General features: G+C 39.8%; 1 protein-coding gene across 2 annotated transcripts in view; it reads right to left on the bottom strand.

The window, feature by feature from the left end:
* Window positions 1–405: 405 nt before the first annotated feature.
* LOC106878040 (RNA helicase aquarius) overlaps window positions 406–21,680 on the bottom strand; it is a 127,081-nt gene continuing 105,806 nt past the window's right edge. For both annotated transcript variants that reach the window (XM_089342132.1, XM_089342133.1), the window contains 21 exons: window positions 21,037–21,136; window positions 20,343–20,510; window positions 20,107–20,213; window positions 18,988–19,157; window positions 18,025–18,159; window positions 17,171–17,305; window positions 16,780–16,960; window positions 15,683–15,792; window positions 14,230–14,365; window positions 13,385–13,438; window positions 12,310–12,465; window positions 11,597–11,734; window positions 10,521–10,592; window positions 9,022–9,209; window positions 8,094–8,265; window positions 6,978–7,148; window positions 5,986–6,071; window positions 5,667–5,778; window positions 4,717–4,779; window positions 3,470–3,592; window positions 406–2,794 (listed from right to left, as the gene is read on the bottom strand). In XM_089342132.1, the coding sequence (XP_089198258.1) occupies window positions 2,789–2,794; window positions 3,470–3,592; window positions 4,717–4,779; window positions 5,667–5,778; window positions 5,986–6,071; window positions 6,978–7,148; window positions 8,094–8,265; window positions 9,022–9,209; window positions 10,521–10,592; window positions 11,597–11,734; window positions 12,310–12,465; window positions 13,385–13,438; window positions 14,230–14,365; window positions 15,683–15,792; window positions 16,780–16,960; window positions 17,171–17,305; window positions 18,025–18,159; window positions 18,988–19,157; window positions 20,107–20,213; window positions 20,343–20,510; window positions 21,037–21,136 (2,583 nt within the window). In that variant the 3' untranslated portion in view covers window positions 406–2,788. The remainder of the gene's footprint in view (window positions 2,795–3,469; window positions 3,593–4,716; window positions 4,780–5,666; window positions 5,779–5,985; window positions 6,072–6,977; window positions 7,149–8,093; window positions 8,266–9,021; window positions 9,210–10,520; window positions 10,593–11,596; window positions 11,735–12,309; window positions 12,466–13,384; window positions 13,439–14,229; window positions 14,366–15,682; window positions 15,793–16,779; window positions 16,961–17,170; window positions 17,306–18,024; window positions 18,160–18,987; window positions 19,158–20,106; window positions 20,214–20,342; window positions 20,511–21,036; window positions 21,137–21,680) is intronic.

The following is a 21,680-nucleotide window of genomic DNA, read 5'->3' as shown; positions in this document are numbered from 1 at the left end:
GAATCATTACCATGCTGGGCAAAATGCTTAGCAGCATTTCATGTCTTTACGTTCTGAGTTCAAATTCTGCTGAGGTCGACTTTGCCTTTCATCTTTTCAGAGTCAATAAATTCTTGTGAGCCATTTGGCAACCTCATCAGTATGGGTGCCACAAAAAAAGCACTCAATACACTCTGTAAAGTAGTTGGCTTCCAGCCATAGGAACCATACCAAAACAGACATTGGACTATGATAAAAATCTTCCGACTCATTAGATCGTGTCAAGTCATTGATTCCATGTCAGTAACGAAGACGGATGTTGAATGGTAATGATGTGTATTAGATTGAAGAATTGAAAACGAAATACTGATCAAAACATTAAAAATAAATAACAAAATTAAAAATAAAAACAACAAAAAATCATAATGAAAATATTCAAAGATTATTAATGTATTTTTTTTTTTAATATTTTATTTAACAAAAGATGCATATACATACATAAATCCATGCGTGTATAGCAGTATGGCAAACAGAATTCAAATGATGAAAAGGATGATATTATCATTGTTATTATTATTATTATTATACAAAACTTGTAAAATGGAGATGAAGTGTTTCTTTTGAAGTGTACGAGATGGATGAAAGAAGAACAGTTTGAAATGAGGGGTAGGATAGAATTTTTTTGTTCTTGAAGTTTGCTATTTTTCAAGCATTTTTTAACAATAACTGTTGATACTGTGTGAGTCTCTCTCTCTCTCCCGTAACTTTCTCTCTCCGTATATAGATAGACAGACAGACAGACAGTGACATGATGGTCTGCTGGTTCTGAATCACTGCATCATTCGAGAAAGGAAGATACCTTTAGCCGTTCTGATACTAAGTCGCCTGAAAATTTTCTTGATTCTGTGATACAAACTTTCTTGTTTTAAAGAGATCTAAATTGAAAAATCTTTCATGAAAATATCATTTTTAATTTATGTTCCAAACTCCAGCTTAATAACGACAAAGTTATTTTAATAAATTCTTCATTATTTTAAGAATTAATTGAACCAAAGCCAGTATATTCCAACAAGGATATGGTAACATAAGGGTTAAAGTGATCTAAATTAAAACCTTCCTTCAAAATTTCATGTTAATTCATGTTCCAAACACCAGCTTTATAATGAAAAAGTTGTACTAAATTCTTCATTATTTTCAAAATTAATTGAAACAATAGAAATATGTTAAGAAAAGGATTAATTGTTATTTACGTATTAATTGGATTGACCTGGAAAGTGTACTGTGTGTAAGAAAATCTAAATATATTAAACACCATACAAGAATTACTAAAGAAAAAAAGATGGCTGGTGGCCCTCGTCCCTTCCAGATTGATAAATAAGCAACCATTCATTGAAACAAATAACAGGGTCAAAGTAACCAACTAAAACCTTTGACGGTATTGCTCCAGCATGGTCAAAAACTTATGACCGAGACCAGTAAAGACGATTATTGTACGGGTAATGGAGTGTCTGAAACAATGGAGAGGAGAAGTAAATGTACAACTGTATTTAGTTCCATCCTTCTATATCTGATTTCAAATCCTGCCAAGGGTTAATATGAATTCCATCCAACCAGGGATCAGTAGAATAAGTACCTGCCTGCCTTGTTGTTGTTTAGCCCCAAGTCAGCTCTTATAGATCAGACATATAATCAGAGGCATTCTATCCATGACCACCCTGTTTTTTTCCTACGTACATGGAGACCAGGGTCTCATTGCCTGGTGTTGTCCTTTTCTTTTAAGACGACAGAAGTGTGGGATCTGAATAAAATTTGGCTGCTATTTTTAGCGGATTAAGCAACCATGTATAGAGGTCTCTTTGTTGGCTAGAAGCACTTGTCATATATCCTTCAACCAATACACACACACACACACACACACACAGACAGATAGATACCAGTATGAGACCCAGGGGTAGATCATGAGCAAGATGGTCGGATAACATCCATGAGATCAGTTGGTATTGCTTGAGAATCCATCCAGATCAACTGGAGATGGTTGCTTCTGACAAGACCCACGATCTACCCAGAATTAAGTGGGTAAAGAAGATGAGAGTGAAAACCAAATGAACACAAAAGAGACTCAATATCCTTTCATCAGCTGTTGACTGAATGTCAATGCAGTTTCAACACCTAGCAACAGAACTACTCAATCCAGCAGTGTCAACAGCTTCTATTGAAGCTGTTAGGAGAAGAAACATATAAACACAAAAATTGAACAATAATGAGAAAAACAACTGTAAAAAGACAATTATGGAGAAAGTACAAAACAAAACTCATGCATTTAACCTCACGATGGTCATCTCAAATATTAAACTGAGGGCTGTGTAGGACTTAGTTATGTTTGATCCCAGGGTAAAGTTGATTCAGAAGAGAAGACTATAATGCAACAAAATGCTGAAATTCATTCAATCCTGTTCTATAATTTCTGGACTCCATTGGTTTTTAAAATTAAAATATTTGTTTCTGAGTTACAAGATCAAAGTAAAGGACCTTGGGGAAATATATTTTTGAATTTGAAATATGAAATTTAGGGCCAAAGATGAGAGAGAGAGAGAGAAAGAGAGAGAGAAGGGGTTATAATAAAAAAGGATGAGAAGAATGAATGAGAGAGAAGGGAGTGATTTCTGTAAAGTCTGTTGTTTATGAGACATGAGTCATTGGTCAATCATAGCTGTTCTAGGACAGGTAACCGTCTGTCTGTTCGTGAGTCTGTTCGTTTCTCACACTAAAGATGCCAAAGATTCTGTGAAAAATCTATTTCTGTCCAACATCATCGCTGTAAATAAAAGAAATAAAATGTAAAAGTTAGGTAGGAATGTGGCAGAAATCTTAGGTTTATTCTAGACCAAAACATACTATTAAATATACACTGCCACTATATATCTTCAATATATACAGCATAACATACAATATAATATATACAGCATAACATACATTTACGTACATGATTGGCTTTGTCAGTTATGACGATGGGGATTCCAGCTGAAACAATCAACAGAGTAATCAACTTGTCCCCTCCACCAAATTCCAGGCCTTGTGCTAATAGCAGAAAGGATTACTCTTATCATTATTAGGAGGGCAGTATGCTGCTAGATTCGTTAGCATGCCAAATAAAATACTTAGCGACATTTTGTCTGTCTTTACACTCTGAATTCAGATGGCGCCAAGGACAGTTTTGCTTGTCATTCTTTCAGGGTTGATGATATCAGTTCCAGTTAAGCACTGGGGTTGATGTATTTGATGAGCCCCTTCACCCACAATTTCAGGCCTGGCGCCAATAGAATGGCTGTTAAATCTACATATATGGTCAGTATTTCAAGCTATTTTACACTACTGGTTACATCTACATATGTGGTCAGTACTTCAATGTACTTTGTACTCCTATTTCTTTGTCTGCAGATGAATAAATAACGAGACGAGATACTGAAACGAAGCAGCAGGTAACACTTACTTTGGCGAAAGTTCGTTGGCGCATGAGGGAATCAACTTTGGAGTTGTAGAAATCAAAGACAAACTGTGCCATCTGAGCCATGTCTTCCATCACAACAACTTTACCGTAAGCCAGTTCTGTGACCTGTCATTGGAAATAACAACAACAACAACAACAACAATGAACATTTAATAACTTGGAAAAACAACAACAGGTAAGATAAAAGCCGCTCAAATATCAGGTGTTAATCTGACCAGGTGAGAGGACAAATGGCATGAATATGAGATTGTGACAAGCTATGGGCAGTGCATTCCCTTTCTTAGATCTCCTCCTCCTCATCATCATCATTATTTAATGTCCACTTCTCCATGCTTGCATGGGTCAGTCAGAATTTGTCCACACAGGTTTTCTATGGCTGGATGCCCTTCCTGTCATCAACCCTCATTTGATTTACAATCATCAAGTGATGTCTAAACAAGAGAGCACACAAATACACACACCAGTATATACATAAACACACAACATTATACACACATACAATGGGCTTCTTTCGGTTTCCATCTACCAAATCTACTCACAAGGCTTTGGTTTACCTGGAGCTATAGTACAAGACACTTGCTCAAGGTACCATGCAGTGGGACTGAACCAAAGACCATATGATTAGGAAGCAAGCTTTGCAACCACACAGCCATACCTGTACTTATTTAATTTAAATGAAGGGCAGAGTCCCTCTTTCTCAGATTTATTTAGTTAAAACGAAGGTACAGGGTCACTAGTCCTTCATTTTAACTGAAAAGATTGTAAAAATATGTCTTGCGAAAACATGGGCTATTCTCAATGGCCAATGTCATCTGGAAGTCATCACTACCCAGTGTTTAAAAGTACCTTCTTCCATGCCACTGTAGAATCTGTGATGCTTAACAGGACTGCTGCCTGGACATTTATGAAACCTCTTGTGGGAAAAAGCATTTGACAAACCACATGCTAATTAATTTATTAATTTTGCAATTAATAAATTATATTAACTCTTCACCTCCATTTTCTGAATTTTAATTTGAATATTTATAAAACAAGATTTATACTTAAACCTATTATTTTATGAATATTACTATTTATAAAGAAAAATACGTAATGAACCAGTAATTCATTGGGTATTTTTATCCCTTAATGAGGCTATTTTAACCGCTATTTAAATTTATGTGTGTGTGTGTGTGGTGCTACTCTGGTAGCGGTGGTGAAGATGGTGATGCTCCTCGCAAACTACTCACCTTCCGTACTGGAGGGTAGATTTCTGTTGGTGTCAGGTGCAGATTAATTGGTCGACTCGTTAGCTGCAAAATAGAAGGGAGATAAAGCATGTTAACGTCCGGCAAGGGCCAGAATGGTAACGAATATATTTAGGGGGGAGGACAACAAATTGTAAAAGGTGGTGGTGGTGGTGGGTTAAAAAATTTTTTTTTTATATAGTTCCCTTCTAGAGTCTTACCGACTCATAAGTGTTTCGCTCAAAAACACAATGCGTTGCCCAGTCCGGGAATCGAAACCACGATCTCATGATCATGAGTCCAACACCCTAACCACTAAGCCACGCACCTCCACGGTAGTGGTGGTGAATGCTAATACAACCTCTCACCTGGCACATGGCCACTTCTCTTGGTTCCTCTCCCTCTCTCAGCTGAGATGCTCTTGTTTTGCAAGATACTTGAGAACCCTGCAGGTGCTGGCGCCGCATAAAAATCACCCATGCTGGCATCACATAGAAAGCACCCATGCTGGTGCCATGTAAAAGACACTCATACTGGCACCCTGTCAAAAGCACATGTGACGGTGCCATGTCAAAAACACCTGTGTTGGCGCCACACAGAAAGCACTCATGTTAATTTCATAGAAAAAGCACCCAGCTTGGTGTCATGTAAAAATTACCCAGTACACTGAGTGTTAGGGAGTGGTTGGTGTTAGGAAGGGCATCCAGCCTTAGAAACCTTGCCAAAACAGACAAATGGAGCCTGGTGCAGCCATTCGGCTTGCAAGTTCCTGGCAAACCTTCCAACCCATGCCAGCATGGAAAATGGATGATATATGATGATGACGATAACGATGGTATGAAAGCATGTATATACATACATATAAATGTATGTTTAAGCACACAAACACACACACACACATGCATGCAGGCGCACACATACAAAGTGTTGAAGGGAAGCTCGTAGCAACTAACCTTATTAAACGCTGGAGTTAGTTCGAAACAGTTGCGGAAGAGGGAGACACGTGCAAAAACGTATAATCCCAGACGTGCACGGGACAATGCAACAATAAGACGCCGCACATCGCTGCAAAACAGAAACGCACATTATTAATAGTGTCAGTGATGATGATGATGATGATGATGATGATGATGATGATGATGATGATAGTGGTGATTGTGATGATGGCGGTGGTGGTGATGGTGATAAAGAAGATGAAGTTGATGTGGTGGTGGAGATGGTGGTGATGATGATAAAGAGATAAACATGTGAAGAAAAACAATCGAAACTCACCGCAGATGTCCCACAGCTTTCGTTCTGACAAGAGATAATAAGATGTAGTCGTTTTGTTGACCCTGGTAACGATCAACTGTTGTCACCTAAACAACAACAACATCAACAATCAGAAAAATGAAATATATTCCAGATAAATTATTCCCACATCCACACACACAGACTATAAAAGTATAGAGGCATGTCTTTCTCTCACTTTCCCTCCTATGTGCTATCAATCTCATCACTCTCTCATATCTGCCATTGAGGGCCTCCTCCTCACTACATCAGTCCTTACATATCTCTGACATCCATCTCTGTCACTGTACATATATCTCTCTCTTTCTTTCTTTTGCCTCCCCACTCTCCCAAAATTTCCCATCCTAGTATGCAACACACACACACACATGAGGGGGGGGGGCTGAAAAGTTTCTGGCTTTGTGTAAAAGAAAATACAAGAGGAGCAGTTAATTATGATTTTATTCAACCTCAGATTCACACATTCATTGCAAGCGGTCCTTCAGTTTTTCAAAGTCCTGTATAAGAACCTGAAGGTTGGGCCTCCAACAGAACCCTTCACGATACCCTTAAAGCTAGGAACTTTTCATCACCCACCTCATATACATTCTTTTATTTGTTTCAGTAATTTGACTGCGGCCATGCTGGAGCATCGCCTTTAGTTGAACAAATCAACCCCAAGACTTATTCTTTGTAAGCCTCGTACTTATTCTATCAGGGCTCTTTTGCCAAACTGCTAAGTTACAGGGACATAAACACACCAGCATCGGTTGTCAAGTGATGGTGGGGGGACAGGGAACAAACACAGATACACAAACATACACACACACATACAACGGGCTTCTTTCAGTTTCAGTCTACCAAATCCACTCACAAGGCTTTGGTCGGCCTGAGGATATAGTAGAGGACACTTGCCCAAGGTGCCACACAGTGGAACTGAACCTAGAACCATGTGTATATCCCCCAGGGTCAATAAAATCAAATCATGTGTTTACCTTGTGGGGTCGTCCAATGAAAGGATTGTTGCCACATCTCTGGGCTATGACGTCACGGATCAAGTGTTTCTGACCGTTATAGGTGGTCAGTATGGAGATCTTCTCAGCTGGGTAACCTAGTAACCTCATGTACATAAACACAGCCACGGTATACTCAGCCTCTGCCAGGTTCTATGATGACAAGACAGAGAAAGAAAGGATTAAATGTAAATAATAAAAAAATTAAAAATTGAAATAAAAATAAAATGTCTGCTTCTAAAATTGTGCATTTTCTATAAATTTATGATAACGATTTTCGTTCCCTGTAGGATTTTCGAGCGAGATCGTTGCCAGTGCCCCTGGACTGGCTTGTGCGGGTGGCACATAAAAGACACCATTTCGAGCGCGGCCGTTTTCGTGCGGGTGACACGTAAAAGCACCCACTACACTCTCTGAGTGGTTGGCGTTAGGAAGGGCATCCAGCTGTAGAAACTCTGCCAAATCAGACTGGAGCCTGGTGTTGCCATCCGGTTTCACCAGTCCTCAGTCAAATCGTCCAACCCATGCTAGCATGGAAAGCGGACGTTAAACGATGATGATAATGGTAAACCAATGCCTAGCAGTCCATGTAAATCTAAATATGTCCAAAATTCCTGTCAAGTATGAAACAGAATTTCTCCTCTGATTTGGTTTTATCATTATGGACATTTGGATAATTTATGGAGTGTATTTGGGAAAAGGTACACCCACAAAATTCCTGGAAGAGTTGGCATTCCAGGAAAAATATCTGACCAAGAGCAATGCCTCAGAAATCCTGACCAACCCATACCAGCATGGAAAAACTGATGTAAAATGATGACGGCAATGGTAGTGGTGGTGATTGAGATGAGGATGAGGATGATGGTGATGGTGGTGGTGGTGGTGATGACGACACTGATGATGATGATAATGATGACGGTGGTAATAACGACGCTGATGCTGGAGGTGATGATGATGATGATGGTGGTGGTGGTGGTGGTGGTGATAATGATGGTGATGGTGATAATGGTGGTGGTGGCGATGACGACGCTGATGATGATGATGGTGATAGTGATGACGACGGTGGTGGTGATGATCACCTGAAACATCTACTCTCACCTGATAGAAAAATGGGTTCGGCTCTGATTCGCCGACACCGTTGAAGTCTTGTACATCGACAAGCTGGTAGTCGTAGACAAATCCTGCGTTGGCCATTTGGAACTCTGGTGAAACCAAAACATGAGGCAGATTGCCAAGTTTGCGGTACCTCCAGTTATACAGGTTACTCAAGCTGCCAAAAGAAAAGACATGGAAATTTTTAGCAAGAATCCAAGGAAACTAGTGGTGATGGTTCCTGCAACAGAACAAAAAAAAAAAAACAATTGGGAAATAATATTCACAAATATAAAGAAGGGGCAGGAATAGCTGTGAAGTTAAGAAGTTTGCTTCCCAACCGCATGGTTCTGGGTTCAGTCCCACTGCGTGGCACCTTGGGCATGTGTATTCTACTATAGCCTCGGACCGACCAAAGCCTTGTGAGTGGATTTGGTAGACGGAAACTGAAAGAAACCTGTCGTATATATGTATATATATATATATATGTATATATATATATATATATATATATATATATATATATATATGTATGTGTGTGTGTTTGTCCCACCAACATCGCTTGACAACCGATGCTGGTGTGTTTACGTCCCCGTAACTTAGTGGTTCGGCAAAAGAGACCGATAGAATAAGTACTAGGCTTACAAAAAATAAGTCCTGGGGTCGATTTGCTCGACTAAAGGCTGTGCTCCAGCATGGCCGTAGTCAAATGACTGAAACAAGTAAAAGAGTAAAGAGAGAGTCAAAATATGATGTGGTTGGGAAGCAAATTTCTTACCACATACCAATATTTCTGAAAGAAAAAAAAAAAAATTTTTTAAACCAAATAGATAGTCATGGCTGGAATGTCTCTGATCAGAAATCAGCTCAGAGATGGCCCAAACAACCCCCAACCATAACTAAGACACAGAAACAGAACTCTGGTTTGCTTTACCTTGCACGTGCTCTGCCTTGGGCGTCGAGGTCAACTGTTGGAACTCCAAGACGTACCAGTCGGGTGAAGAGTGACTGTTCCATGTTGGAATATTTCTGGAACGCCATGTTCTTGATGACTGGTGGCAACTGATGATGGTCACCAATCATGATCCAGCGTTTCAATCGATTCAGACCGTCTTCGGGATTCTGAAAGAATTTGTGGAGAAACAGTGATAGTCAGGGATTAGTGTGATGAAGAACCAGTTAGGAATTGTTAAACACCTCAACCCGAAATCAGGTCCCAGAACCAAACCAATGATGGAACTGTCTTTACATTTTCATTAATCCTTTAGCAATATAAACCAACAATATCTGGCCAAAATAATCTACTTGTTTTATTTTCAAACTAGCCAGATCCAGCCTCTCACACTTACCCTACAATATTATTCTACAAATAAACAATTACATCATTGAAATCTCAAAGCTATGAGATAATGCAGGATTAATTCAAAACAATGTGAATAAATAAGAATCACATTTGACAGAAAAATCTGAATACTAAAAGGTTAAACTTGCAAGAAATAGCAGCTCTTTTTGCCTCAAATTACAACGTTCTGTCTTGAAACAAGAAGACATTGGATAATGGAGTCCTAGGTACATCATCATTTAATGACTGTATTCCATGCTGGTATAAGTTGGGCAGTTTGACAGGATCCGACTAGCAAGAGGGAGGCATTAGGCTCCATTGTCTGTTTTGGCCTGGTTTCTGCAGTTGGATGCCCTCCCTAATGCCAACCAGCATACAGAGTGTACTGGGTGCTTTTTTGCATGGCACCAGCATCAGTGAGGTTGCTGTATAACTTGCAAGACAACAAAAGTCTCCTTTGACTGTGGGGGAGGGAGCATAGTAAAGAAGCAGGTGGTTTCATGCTGGGTGTTGAGAGGCTGATGTATAATAGAGGGACAGGCAGAGATGTCTTGCTGTAAGAGGAGATACAGGGCTGCTCTGCATTGAATAAGGGTAGATGGGAGTAGCTGGAAAGACAAAGAAAGACCCTCAAGTGATGGGGTGGGGTAGTAGAGAGGGCAGTGGCTTTGTGCTGGGTGTTGAGAGGCTAAAACAACAGTAGCAGAGAAAGAGCCGAGGTGGGTGGGGTTGTGCTCAATTTGCTAAAAATAGCAGCCAATTCTCCTGTAAATCATAATCTTCTGTCTTTAAACAGAAAAAAACGCATTAATGTAGTCTCAGATGCACTATGCCCAAATAACAAGTGGGAGGGTCACATCTGGAGCACCTTTATTCATTAGGTCTAATTTAAAGCAAACGATAATAGAATAAAAAGCCTTTACAGAGTCACTCAAACTGCTAGAAATAGCAGTCAAATCTCTTGCACTCTCTTTCACTTTACATACACCCTTAGCCACACTCATACTATCTGACTCTCTCTCTCTCTCTCTCTCTCACACACACACATATACATATACTCACATATACACACACACACACACTGTAATTACCTGAAGCAACAATGGTATGAATGTTTCGATTTCAAGAATTTGTGCCGCTTCCTCCATTAAGATATTATCAAACTGAAATAAAAATAAATAAGAATTTCATAACAACAACCTCAACAACAATAACAGTTCTTTCTAGTACAGGTACAAGGCTTGAAATCTTCGGGGTGGGCACGCTAACGATTCTGCCAGCTTGCTTAGCAATAACAATAAAAACAACAACAACAACAACCCTTTCTACTCTAGGCACAAGGCCTGAAATTGGGGGAGGGGGGTTGTCGATTACATTGACCCCAGTACTCAACTGGTACTTGATTTATTGACCCTGAGAGGATGAAAGGCAAAGTCGACCTTGGTGGAATTTGAGCTCAGAGCACGGTGAAGGACGACATGCCGCTAAGCATTTTGCCCAGCGTGCTAACGATTCTGCCAGCTCACTGCCCTAATAATAATAACGATAATGATAATGATGCTTTCTACTGTAATCACAAGGCCTGAAACTTGAGGGGAGGGGTTAGTCAATTACATCGGTCCCAGTATTTAACTGGTACTTATTTCCTCGACCCCGAAAGGATGAAAGGCAAAGCTGACCTAGACGAAATTTGAACTCAGAATGTAGCGACAGGCGAAATACTGCTAAGCATTTCGCCCGGCATGCTAACCATTCTGCCAGCTTGCCACCATAATAATAATAATAATAATAATAATAATAATAATAATAATAATAATAATAATAATAATAATAATAATAATAATAATAATAATAATAATAATAATAATAATAATAATAATAAAGGAGCCTCCAGCATGGTCCCTCACTACACTATAAAAATCAGTAAAAGACAAACTAATTAGAGAGTCTTTATAATTGTCATTTAACCTGCTAGAAACAGCAGCCAAACTTCCCTTCAGTCCCGCCTGTCCGTCTATTTTTGATAATAGGTTTGCTAACCAGGACAGGATTGATATAACACTCAAGATCAAACACTGCAAATGCTGTTACTGGCATAAACACAACAGCAACAGTAACAACAGCAAGACAGAAGGAGGAAAATAATGTTTATTAATGTGCACTTTACCTTAAATCCGACTTGGACGAGGTCTCTGCGTTTCAATGCTGCATGGGTGCAGGTCATTGCAATGATTTTGGCTTCTTTTATCAACAAGTAGTCTGCACGGTCGGCGCCGCTGCGCAACAACTCGAATGCACGGAATTCCTGGAGGTTGCCATAAGAGAGAGAGAGAGAGAGAGAAAGAGAAAAGAAAGAGAAAAACTGTTACTTGGCTGACCTTTTTGCATCTGTGACGATATATCTGGTTCGCCCAACCACATTCTCACTGCCCTTACATTCCATAGTAACAATCCCCTCAACACCATCTTGTGAACCTGTTAGCATCAGACATTAGAAGAAGAAGAAGAAGAAGAAGAAGAAGAAGAAGAAGAAGAAGAAGAAGAAGAAGAAGAAGAAGAAGAAGAAGAAGAAGAAGAAGAAGAAGAAAACGAAGAACGCAACGACCACCATCACCACCAGCAACATTGCTACTGGTGTCACCAATGCCACCACCACACTCACCCACAACCCTACCTTTGCCTATTACATCTCTGGTGAAAGACAGCTTTTGCTTCAATTAATTTTGGAAATAACGAAGAATTTAGGAAAATCTCTTTTGTCGTAATTAATCTGGTGTTCGAAACATAAATTAACAGGAAATTTTGAAGGTTTTAATTTAAATCACTTTAACCCTTCATCTAAAGAAAAGATATTGAAATAAAGAAATAAGGTTTATTCACCTCCAACTGTGTGAAGATCTTCTTGATATGTCTGAAACAACCTTTAGCAATGTCCAGATCTTTCTGGAATGATTCTGTGGTGAACAACGGCTGAGGGGCATTGCTGAAGAATTTGGTAAACGGGAACAGGTCTTTCACAATTGTCAGGTTATTCTCCTGAGTACCAGATGGTAAAAATAGAGTAAATAAATAAAATAAATATTTCAGTCTAATAACTGAAACAAACAAAAAATAAAAGGACATAAAAGAGCGTTGTAACATTGAAGTTTGCTTGAAGCATTGTAACATCGAAGACAGTAAAAAAAAGAAAGAGAGAAAATAGAAAGCTTCTGACAATGTAGAAAGTTTTATAAAACCTTTATATTTCAGGTGCAAAGACCCATCTTCAGAAGGAAAACATTCTGGGAAATGTTCAGTTATGCAGGTTCCGTTAACCCATTCAAATCCCCTATTGTTATATGGATTAATGGAACTTGCATAACTGGACATTCCCCAGAGACTGACTTTTTGCATTGTCACATGCTTTCTATTTTCTTTCTCTTTTTTTTTTTTATCTAAAAGGGTATATATATATATATATATATATATATATGTGTGTGTGTGTGTGTGTGTGTGTGTATATATTCTTTTATTCTTTTACTTGCATCAGTCATTTGACTACTACATATATATATATATATATATATATATATATATATATATATTCATTTATATATACAGTTATATAATAATTTCCAAATACAATTTAATAAGAATTTCTCAGTTTTCTTTTTATGAAAAAATACCCCAAAATTATGTGGGCATCATATTATATAATCTTGTAAAGCCACAATTAAATGTCACAGAAATAATACAACAAATACTAAAAGAACAGTCATTTGACCATAGAACTGACCTGGTACTAAACTATAACAGCAGTAGCAGCAGCAGAAGCAATTCTGTCACATTTAGATAACCAGCTTTTGACCAAAGGTCAGTTCATTTAGGACTGACCTGGTACTAAACAGCAACAACAAAATATGTCAGAGGGAAAGGAAAAAAATAAAATAAATAAAACAAGTGGAAGACAACCAACCTTTGATTCTGCATTTGTGATTTTACTTTCAAATTCTTCCCATCGTGCCAAAACCTGAAGAATTTAGGAAAGAGGGAATGGTTATTGGTTGGAGAAAATACGACAAGGGTTTTGTGTATGACATGACAAATATAAGTGTGTGTGTGTGTGTGTGTGTGTGTGTGTATATATATATATATCATCATCGTCGTTTAATGTCCGCTTTCCATGCTGGCATGGGTTGGCCGGTTTGACTGAGGATTGGCGAGCCAGAAGGCTGTACCAGGCTCCAATCTGATCTGGCAAAGTTTCTACAGCTAGATGCCCTTCCTAACACCAACCACTTCAAGAGTGTAGTGGGTGCTTTTATGGGCCACCGGCATGGGAGCCAGCCAGGTAACTCTGTCGTTGGCCATGCTCAAATGGTGCTTTCTACGAGCCACTGCCACGGGTTCCAGTCAGGCGGCACTGGTATCGGTCATGACTACAATTTCACTCAGTTCAACAGGTCTTCACAAACTATAAATAAGAGCTAAAAATCCTTAGAGACGAAAATGTGCTTTGTTGCAGCTCTAAGGGTTTTTAACTCTTATTTCTAGCAATGCAGGTGCTGCCACCCAGCCCCCTCAGTCACAGCTAGTGACAACTGAATTTTTCTTTTCTGGTTTTATATTGCATATAGCTGCCTTCATTGTTTTATACATATATACGTGTGTGTGTGTGTGTGTGTGTATTCCTGTAAGTGTGTATGTGTGCACACACATTTACATGGAAACAATTACAGTAAAAGAAAGTTTAAAATGTAACCCATATTTTAAAAAATGCTGGTAATGAACACACATTACTAAGGTCAAAGTTCAACTCACCTGGTACAGGTAAAAATATCCAGCTGTTTCACAGGTGTATGACATATCACACTGGACATTTAAACTCTCCTGCAGTCGTGCCACTTCATCAAGCAGCTCCAGTCGCTGCGCGAGGACGTAATTAACACGGCCATACCTGTCGGATTTAACAACACATGTTAACACCATATTTGTATTGATACCTGTGTAAATTGACCATGTTCAGCTTAAATATCCCACCTGTTTTATGCTCAAGCCAACTAAACCTTGCCTCTCACACTGACCCTACAATGTCATTCTAAAAATAAACACTATGAGATAATGCTTGATTAATTACCGTGCAAATAATGCTTGATTAATTACCGTGCAAATAAATAAGCATTACATTTAACGAAATATTCTAAATGTTAATGGGTTACCGAACGATATTAATTACATTATATGTAATTATATATTCTTTTATTTGGTTCAGTCATTTGACTATGGCCATGCTGGAGCGCCGCCTTTAGTCAAACAAATCGACCCCAGGACTCATTCTTTGCAAGTCTAGTACTTTTTCTATTGCTCTCTGTTGCCATGGTATCAGCAGTGTTGTGGTTGCAGTTGTTTAACCAGCCATACTCGGCCAAAATATTCTGTCTGTTCTATATTCAACTGGTCAGCTCTGGCCTCTTACACCTATCCTATGTCATTCCAAAAATAAACAAACAACACATACTCTTTTACTTGTTTCAGTCTTTTGACTGTGGCCATGCTGGAGCACCGCCTTTTAGTCGAGCAAATCGACCCCAGGACTTATTCTTTAGAAGCCTAGTACTTATTCTATCGATCTCTTTTGCCGAACCGCTAAGTTACGGGGACATAAACACACCAGCATCGGTTGTCAAGCGATGTTGGGGGGACAAACACACACATACAAACATACACACACACATACATATATATATACATATATACGACGGGCTTCTTTCAGTTTCCGTCTACCAAATCCACTCACAAGGCTTTGGTCGGCCCGAGGCTATAGTAGAAGACACTTGCCCAAGATGCCGTGCAGTGGGACTGAACCCGGGACCATGTGGTTGGTAAGCTAGCTACTTACCACACAGCCACTCCTACGCCTATCATCAAAATTTCAAAACTATGAGATAATGCATGATTAATTTAAAACAATAAACATTACATTTGGCAGAATAATCTGAATGCTAAAAGGGTTAATGTCCGTTTTCCATGCTGGTATGGGTTTAATTCCAGCCGCTTTACAGCGGTGGTGATGGCAACGGCCATGACGATGATGATCCAGCCATAGAAACTATGCAAAAGCTGACAACACAGCTTGCTGGATCCACTCAAACTGTCCGGCCCATGCCAGTACGGAAAGGTGGACATTAACACAACGATGACAATGGCAAAGACGCCGACGGCAACAAGACTTACAAATACCAACAACAACAATGAACATATATTGGAGTCAGACCTGCTGTAATCTTTCTCAGTCTCCAGTGCCTCTTCTCCGTGACCCAGTCGAAGCAAATGGCGCTCGTCTATGTCCAATGCAATGATTTTCTCAAAAAGCTGATTGAGGGCCTACAAGAGAAAAAAACAGTAACAAACACATTGTGCTATTCCAAACGTATTGTATGTCATATGCAGCGGGTGGTGGTCAAGGGTGGGGGAAGATGGGTTGTGGAGAGGTTTTGCATGGGGGAGGAACAGATTGTGGTGGTGGTGGGGACACGGCCATGAAGGACATACCTGTATGTACGGATGGCCTCAATTTTACTTAGCTGGGTGTGTCTTCACAAGCGCAGCAAATCACCAGATGTCTCGGCCCCTTGTCATCTCGGTCAGTGAGGCTCAACATCTGAAAATCCTTTGTCATCCCTGCACCCTACATCTTCCAGGGTCTACCTCTTCTACAGATTCCCTTCACAGTTAGAGATCAGCACTTCTTTACGCAGCTGCCCTCATCCATACGCATCACATGACCACACCAGTGCAGTCTTCTCTCTTGCACACTACATCTGATGCCTCTTATACCCAAGTTTTCTCTCAAACTATTTACACTCTGCCGTACATGCACAATGACAATGCACATCCAGCAAAACATGCTGGCTTCATTTCTTTCAAGCCTACGCATGTCCTCTGCAGTCAATAGTCCATGTTTTGTTGCCATGTAGCATAGCTGTCTTTATACACAATCTGCCTTTCACTCTGAGGGTGAGTTCTATTCTGTGAGATGTCTGGCCATGAGGGAATATTCCATTGCTTGGAAACTGGTGCGGGTTAGTGACAGGAAGGGCATCCAACTGTAAAAAAGTCTACCTCAATAAACTCCATGCAGCTCAAGCAAGTATGGAGAAAGTGGATGCTAAAATGATGATGACGATGTTGATGATGACAACGATGATGACGATAGTGATGGTGAAGACGGCAATGGTGATGATGATAATGGCGATGATGATGGTGATGACGATGATGGTGATGATGATGATGGTGATGATGATGATGGTGATGATGATGAAATATATACACACACAAGACAACAAGGTAACAAGACGTCCCTCTACTCACCTGGTTAGAATGAGTCACTATGAGTGTTCGCTGATCCGGAAAGTTGTGGTAAAGATTGGAAATGATCTGGACAGCCACATCTGTTTTACCAGTCCCTGGAGGTCCGACCACCATTGTTAAACCTGGTTGCATTCCGGCTCGGATAGCCTCGATTTGCGTTGGTGTGAACGGCACAGTGTTCCTACGAGAACATAAATCACACACACATAATATATACAAGACAGAGATACTCAACCAGGGTTCGTATGACCCTTGTGAGGATGCCATTTAGGATTTTGTGGTTAAATTTTATCTGCAATAAATTGCTTATAAGTCTACAATACACAAAATATTTTAACGTTGTTTTATACAATTCCTAATAATGATGGGTGGATAAATTACAAGTTGTTACCTTTTCGGCTGACTGTAAGTGTAAGGGCCTCGATTTGGGATGATATGAGCTTCAGCGTTGACAGTGGATTTGGGGCCAGTTTTCTCTTCATTTGTGCTTCTCTCCAATGAAGAACTATCAGCCATCATGGTGAGTCTGTGGAGCATTGGCAAGAAAACAGACAAGACGTGGTATAAGCAATAGGTGACACACAGACAGACAAGGAAATATGTTATAGATTTAAAAACATGTATAATACAGGTGTGTACAGACAAATGTTGCAGGTGAGCAGGTATATTATTTCTTGTACACTTTCTGTTAAGTGCTTTCAGTCTTTAGACTGTGGCCATGCTGGGGCACCACAATGAAGGTTTTTTTTTTTTTTTAGTCGAATAAAATCAACCCCAGTACCTTTTTTTTCCATTGAAGCCTGGTACTTATTCTAATGCTTTTAGCTGAACTGGTGAGTCACTGGTGGTGAGGGACAAACACAAAGACATACATACACACACACACACACACACACATATATATACTGTTGTGTCTGGGGAGAGTCATTCTCTTTTAATGCTTTATAATTTAACACACTCACCAGTAAAATTTCCACTTATCTCTTTGAGATTTCAACGATGTGAATGTTTATTTTTAGAATGACATTGTAGGGTAAGTGTAAGAGGTCAGACCTGGCCAGTCTGAACATAAAACAGGCAGAATATTTGGACAGGATGTGGTCAGTTTAAATGCTAAAAGGTTAAACCTAAACAAACAAACCAATGTAAAGAGGCCTGTATATATTTAAAGGGGCATCTCTCACCCACTCAAGGACCAGCCTGATTATGGGGGTTTTCTAAAAATAGAGACAAAGTCAACAATACCTGAATGGTGGTTGAGGTTCAACCCCTTGCTTCTGGGGTTCAATAATCACTTCGGAATCAGGAAAACTCTCTTTCAGGTGGGGAGAACTGAGAAATGTGTCGTTCCAGTCCAGTGTTGGGATTTGGTTGGGCATCCTGGAGATGGGGGTGGTGGTGGTGGTGGTGAGAGGAGCAGAAGGAAAGAAAAAGATAAAAATATATGTAATTATTAGAATCAACAGGTTTTATTTATATCACGTAAAAGCACCCACTACATTCTCGGAGTGGTTGGCGTTAGGAAGGGCATCCAGCTGTAGAAACTCTGCCAAATCAGATTGGAGCCTGGCGCAGTCATCTGGTTCATCAGTCCTCAGTCAAATCGTCCAACCCATGCTAGCATGGAAAGCGGACGTTAAACGATGATGATGATGATGATGATATCAACATCGTCATCATTTTAAAATCAACTATTCTATGCTTGCCTGTGTTGGATGGAATTGGTCGAGGCTGATTTTTTTTAACAGCTGAATGCCCTTCCTGTTGCCAACCCTCACTTGTTTCTAAGCGGGGGTAATATCTCCCCACCCCCATGGCTGGGTGGTGAAGTAATTATCCCATGATGTCAAGACAAAGAGACACACACACATAAGCATACACTAAAACACACAACAGGATTCTTCTAGTTTCGATCAACTAAATCCCCTCAGAAGACTTTTGGTTGGCTCAGGGCCATAGCAGAAGACACTTGCCCAAATTGTCACACAGTGCGACTGGACCCAAATCCATCCTCATCCATGCGCATCACATGACCATACCAGTGCAGTCCCCTCTCTACATCTCATGCCTGCCTCATATACCCAATTTTTTTCTCAAATCCGTTACGCTCTGTCCTCCATGCACACTGACATTACCCATCTAGCAGAGCATGCCCGAGGGTTACATACAAATGGTGATAAAGGTTGGCAGGGAGGGGGGGGCACTTACTTAGAATAGTGAGCAGCATCAGGGCTTCCGTAACCCAGAATCAAGTCATGCAACCAATTCGGTACCACACAGTCTGTGTTCATCAAATCACGAATTGTCTCCAAAACAGCCTTGAAGTTGTTTTCTTTGGGTTTTCTTCTCATGATTACATTGAAGGTTTCGTACACATCCTAACAAGACAAAATCATAATTATTAGAAGTTATCATTATTGAGTGAGAGAGCAGTGCATGCCAACAAAGTGACACTGGGGTAAGATATACAAAGCCCAGTATACCCATCATGACCACCCGTCTGATAAGGGTACACCAGGCGCATGTATCACAACCATATGTGCGCAGTATGGTAATCTCATATCAAGATAAACAACCCAGTTAGAATTTTCTTCAGGCTGAGTAGCCCATCTTGTTCAAAAGGTCCCTGAATAAGGACGCTATGTGTGTGTATGTATGTATGCCAAATTAGATTGGAGCCTGGTGTTGCCATCCGGTTTCACCAGTCCTCAGTCAAATCGTCCAACCCATGCTAGCATGGAAAGCGGACGTTAAACGATGATGATGATGATGATGAAATATGTATGTGTGTGTGTGTGTGTGTGTGTGTGTGTGTATAAGTATGTATGAGGGGGTGCTTCAAAGTTCCTGGTTTTGAGTAAAAGAAAATACAGGAGGATCAGTTAATTATGACTTTATCCAACATATTTCCCCTCTCATATTTGCATTTATTGCAGTGGTCTTTCCGTTTTTCTAAGCCCTGTAAAAGAACTTGGAGGCTTGGGCCTTCAACCAGGCCTTTCACGACACCCTTAAAGCCAGGAACTTTTCAACACCCCTCGTGTATATATACATATACATACACAAACACACACACACGTATATACAATAGGCTTCCTCACAGTTTTTCTCTGCCATATCCACTCACATGGCATTGGTCAGCCCAGGGCTATAGTAAAAGACACTTGCCCAAGGTGCCATGCAGTGGGACAGGACCCAAAATCACATGGTTCAAAAGCAAGCTTGCTTCTTAGTCACACACCATGCCCGCTATGGCTAACTACATTAAGTACATTAGCACTAACTTAATTAGATGTAATATTTTTGTAATCAAGTAAGTTTAATTACCTCGGCCCCTTTCAGAGTTTTTGCCATATCCTGTTGGTATTGGTTGGGGTCAAGCCACACACGTAAGGTTCTTGTGTCTCCATGGAGATCAGGTTTGGGTTCAGGACCTAAGAAATTAGATAATAATAATAATGATGATGATGATGATGATAATAATAATAATAATAATGATTCTTTCTAATTTTTGGTGCAGACACAAAAAGATCTTGATTGTGTGGTGATAGGTTGTTCCTTACCTTCTTCAATAACTTTGCCGTTGTCATCAAGAAGACCCTCAATTTCACAGCCTCTAACGTAAGTCAGTCCAACCTGTGGACTGAAAGGTTTCTCAGAGTTGTAAGGTGTCCCAATAGGGGATGTTGGTTTCACCGTGATGAGGAAAGCCACATCATGTTTCCGTAGAGCTGAAAATTAACAACAACAACAACAATAATTATAATAATAAGTTAAAGAAGTGATTTTAAATTCTCAATCGCAGGATAATGCTAATGATACAGCCTGAACAGGATAAACTACCCCTATTTTGCAGAAAAAAGTGTAGGTGGTTAGCTATGAGACTCGAACTCACACCTCCGTGATTACGCGTCGCGGTGCTCTGACCGAATGAGCTAAACTCCCCCACTACAGGTTCCTCTGCAAATTTAAGATGCATAGAAATCTTGCTTTGTGAGACGCTATCATATGTTAAATTCAAATTACGATGAACGTAAACAAACAAACGAAGGTTGCTTTTAGAAGCGTTGAGATGTCTTAGAAAGTTAAAGAAGTGATTTTAAATTCTCAATCGCAGGATAATGCTAATAATATAGCCTGAACATTGCTTTCTTTAGTTTTGGGCCAAAGGAGCTAGCTTAAAAGTCCACATGGCGTGTGGCTTTTGGGCTAGTTTAAATTAAAAGTAATTAAAAGAAAAATTAATTAGTCTCGTACCTTCCCATTCAGATTTTATTTCCGGTCTGACACTTAGGTTGACGGTGATGTCGGCACGGACCTGAGATGGATGATATTCTCCGATGCGAGGTTTGGCAACCTGGGAGGAAGAATTCACAAGTAAATAAAAGACAAAAACCAAAGAAAAAAAATGAAATAAAATAAGAAAAACAAAGGGAAATACACAAGAGAAGGACGAGTATGGTTGCGTGGTTTGGAGTTCAATCCCAGGGCACAGCAACGTGGCTGTCTTCTACTATAGCCCTGTGCCAACCTATGCCTTATGAATGCATTTGGTAGATGGAAAATGAAAGAAGCCCAATATCATCATCAGCATCATCACTATTAATAATGATAGTGATGATGATGATGATAATAATGGTGATGGTGGTTGTTATGTCATAGGTTTGAATATCTCATCACCAATAATGATATGACGACGATGTGCAACGGGGGTGGGTAGGAATAGTAGTACCCCAAATAAAAATTTGGATATGGTTATCTAGAATAACCTTTCACAGAGTTAATACGTTCACACAGAGCGTATTCCATACTATGCCAAACATACAAACTAATACAGTAATCCAATACAAATGACCGACCCTGTCAACCACCAACAGTTCACACAGCTTTTGGCCACGGGG

The sequence above is a fragment of the Octopus bimaculoides genome, chromosome 25, assembly GCF_046866305.1.
Source record: "Octopus bimaculoides isolate indiv1 chromosome 25, ASM4686630v1, whole genome shotgun sequence".
Lineage (NCBI taxonomy): Eukaryota > Metazoa > Mollusca > Cephalopoda > Octopoda > Octopodidae > Octopus > Octopus bimaculoides.
This window is presented reverse-complemented; position numbering and strand designations above follow the sequence as displayed.